The 3,327-nt window shown below is 45.3% G+C and overlaps 1 protein-coding gene across 1 annotated transcript in view; it reads left to right on the top strand.

The window, feature by feature from the left end:
• Window positions 1–350: 350 nt before the first annotated feature.
• LOC123021348 (acyl-CoA (8-3)-desaturase-like) overlaps window positions 351–3,327 on the top strand; it is a 22,180-nt gene continuing 19,203 nt past the window's right edge. The window contains exons 1-2 of the mRNA XM_044426051.1: window positions 351–572; window positions 3,133–3,243. Of these exons, the coding sequence (XP_044281986.1) occupies window positions 351–572; window positions 3,133–3,243 (333 nt within the window). The remainder of the gene's footprint in view (window positions 573–3,132; window positions 3,244–3,327) is intronic.

The following is a 3,327-nucleotide window of genomic DNA, read 5'->3' as shown; positions in this document are numbered from 1 at the left end:
AGGCATAACCCCAAAGCACAGATGAATGTATTCACTAATGCATTCAGTAGCTCGTTCAAAATTTGTAATGCATATTGTGGCTGTTTAGTTTGTTGCACTGCATGGAAAGCTCATGCATGAACAGACATGACTCTCACTGTGTTGGAGCTGAAATGAAGGCGAGGCAGGAGGTAGGAGGAGGTAGCAATAAAAGAGAAAACCTGAAGCAATCAGCTCTTGCGTTGTTGCAATATGTGCATATAAAGCTGCTTGACACATGAAGCCGTGAAGAAAGTTTCCAGCCTGCCACTGTGTAGAGTGAAACCAGGAACTCGGTGAACCTGATCCCAGGTGTTCTGCTAGCAGTGAGAATGCCTCCACAGTCAGATGCCAGTGTAGAAAAGCCAGAACCTGGTTCAGATGTTCCACGGCTTTTCACCTGGGAGGAGGTCGGACTCCACTCAGGGGTAAGCAACTCCAAGCAAGATAGATGGCTTGTCATCGACAGAAAAGTCTACGATATCAGCCAATTTTATCGGCAGCACCCTGGAGGAACCCGTGTCCTCAGCCACTATTCAGGACAAGATGCCACGGTAAGGTCTTCTTGCAGGAGCTTGAGCAGTTGGGCAGGACCATGACGCAAGGCACAGCAGAAGCCCTGCATGGCCAAGGTCCCAGGTTCAGTCCTTGGCACCTGCAGATATTTCCCAGGATGCTACCCAGCTGGCTATGAAAGACCAATGCTTAGTATTGTACACTGGGTGTTTTCCTATAGCACTTGAGCAGATTGTCCGGATGTAGAAAAGGGAAGAAGGATCTGAAGGGGCAGGAAAGCCCATTCCGGAAGAGGTGAACTGTGGAAGAAGGGATTGAGGTTGTGTTCAGGTGTGAACGATTGAGCCAAACCCCCATCCTGATCACTTACCAGGAGCACACTGGCTGCTTAGATCACACTGACTCCCAGGAGACTGGCACAGCCTAACTGGGTGCAGGATTGCAACCTTTCACAGTAAGACTTAACCCAAGCATGTTTACTTGAAAGAAGGGTTCCAAGAGAATTTGAAGCCAGTTTGAGGGCTTCTTCTCAGACAAAAGTATCTCAAGTAATTCTGAGGGCAATCCAAAGAGTTTTGGTAATATCAGCAACACTTTCTGGCTCATTTTAGGTTAAAGTGAGCATGTCTTGCACTTCTCTTTGCCTTCAGTGAAAACTTATTTACTGCTCAATTATGCTCAGGATTTCACCATCATCTGTACAGTTTTACAGCCTAATCTGTCTGCAGAAAGTTCAATATATTTGCATTATGTTTAGAAGAAAGAGCATTGCCTAAGACCAAGATTAGTAAGGAAAAAGACTTTAAGGCACTGAAATTGTCCTGTGCGAGCACTCCTGCAAAAGGACATGAAGTGATTTATGGCTTTGCACCTGAAAGGTTTTTAAATAACAAAGCAGTAAAATTATGGGATAGCGTGGTGAATTAAAGTTAGCCAAGTGAGAACATTTTACCTGGTTTATGGCAAGTTTTTTTTAATATACTGTGCTGCTAATGTCTAGATAAACTTCTCATTGTGTGCGCATGCATGTCCCAGTTTTGTGTTGCTAACTATCAGACGAGCGTCAAAAGTAGCCATGCTTGGGTTTTCCCCTTCTCCAACCTCATTTCCTCCCAACCTGCAGAGAAAGGCTGCTACCCTTTTAAGTGCCATGGGAGAGTAACTGAAGGGGTAGCGGTTTCAGGGAGACCTCCTGGCCTCACTGTGACAGCCGCCAGTTGCTCTCAGACCCTGCTGAAGTGATTTGCCAGTCCTCTGGCTCTAGCACACTGGCCAAGGTCCTGAACCTAATCAAACTTCCAGAAACCTCCCAGCCATCCAGACCACACGGAGCCTCAGCGCCTGCACCGTCACTCAGGCGAGCCAATGGCTTCCTGATGGATCCTGACACTTGGCAAGGATGACATGTGGGATATTAGTGGCTCAAAGTTGTGCACACCACACCAGTTGCCTTTTTAAAGTTAAAAGAAAAACCTTGTCAACCACAGTGCATAATAAACCACGGTCACTTCTGCACTCGCTTCCTGAATCTCCCATTTCTCATAATACCCCATGAATGTCAGTGAACACCGCCTATGCTTGTAAGAATAGCCCAGTGTCATCCTGAGGGGAGGAGTGTTAATCTTTGACCAGTCTTCCCAAAAGTTACTGAAATAGCTAGGAAAATAAACAGGTTTGAACATAGTTCATCCACCAGGACAACCAAGGCAGTGTCAGTCTCCAAACAAATCTGAAAGCCAGAGAGGAGTTAAGAATCAAATACTCCCTCCAATCCATTGTCCAGACATTCATTGCTGATTAGTTACTGCTGATAGCTGTTCAAACTGACCAGTGCATTACTGGGTTTGTGAAGGGAGGGGTTGCTTTTATAGGAGAGATCACAACACCACTTCCTTTAGTCCAACTGCAAGTTGCAATGTACAGGAAACCAGGCTTTCTGTTTTGCTACAGTGCTGAATGATCTCATGTTACATATGCGTATTTAGAGCTGTGTCAAACAATTTAAACGACAGGGAATGACAGAAAAATATCAGGTCAATGCATTATGCACTGGCCTTGATGTATGAATCATTTTACTTCATAGGTGCTTACATTTAAAACATTGAAATGTATATCACTGCTTGAGAGTTCTATCACTGTTATTCATGCATGTGCGAGAGGCAACTGCCCCAAGTTACATTCCTGTCAGACAGAAATTATCCTTCCTTATGAACTCAAGATTTATTTCCCTCAGCCTTCCATAATTATTCTTTTATCCCTCCTCCCCCTCCTCCTCTCTTCTCATACTGACCATCTGCCTTCCTGTTGTTTCCCCTTCCAATCTCCAGGTCTCCTTTCTTTTTTCCCACTGCATTCCTTCCATCCTCCCTCCCTTGACTAACTATTCCTGCTATCCAAGGAACTCTGCAGTTCCAAAATTTCATGCACACATGCTTCAGTGAGACCCTTCTGTCACCATTTCTATCAGCCCACAAAGGAGGGAGCCCTGCCACAGAAATTAGCCATTTTCCTTGGGTGCTGAAGAAATATTTTCCTGACTATCTGATCCGCCATCTCAGCACAGTGGCCACATTGCTTCCATTGCTGCATGTTCCTTAGGATGCCTTCAGAGCTTTCCACAAGAATGAGGACCTAGTGAAGAAATACTTGCGTTTGCTTCAAATTGGAGAACTGGCACCTGATCAACCCAGCTGTGAGCCCACCAAAAATGTGAGTTTTCCCCACAACACCCCTCCCCCTCCTCCTCCTCCTCATCTTTGCATGTGAAAAATACAAAGTTGTCACTACAGTTCT

The sequence above is a fragment of the Varanus komodoensis genome, unplaced genomic scaffold, assembly GCF_004798865.1.
Source record: "Varanus komodoensis strain SLA01 unplaced genomic scaffold, ASM479886v1 scaffold16, whole genome shotgun sequence".
Taxonomy (NCBI): Eukaryota; Metazoa; Chordata; class Lepidosauria; order Squamata; family Varanidae; genus Varanus; species Varanus komodoensis.
This window is presented reverse-complemented; position numbering and strand designations above follow the sequence as displayed.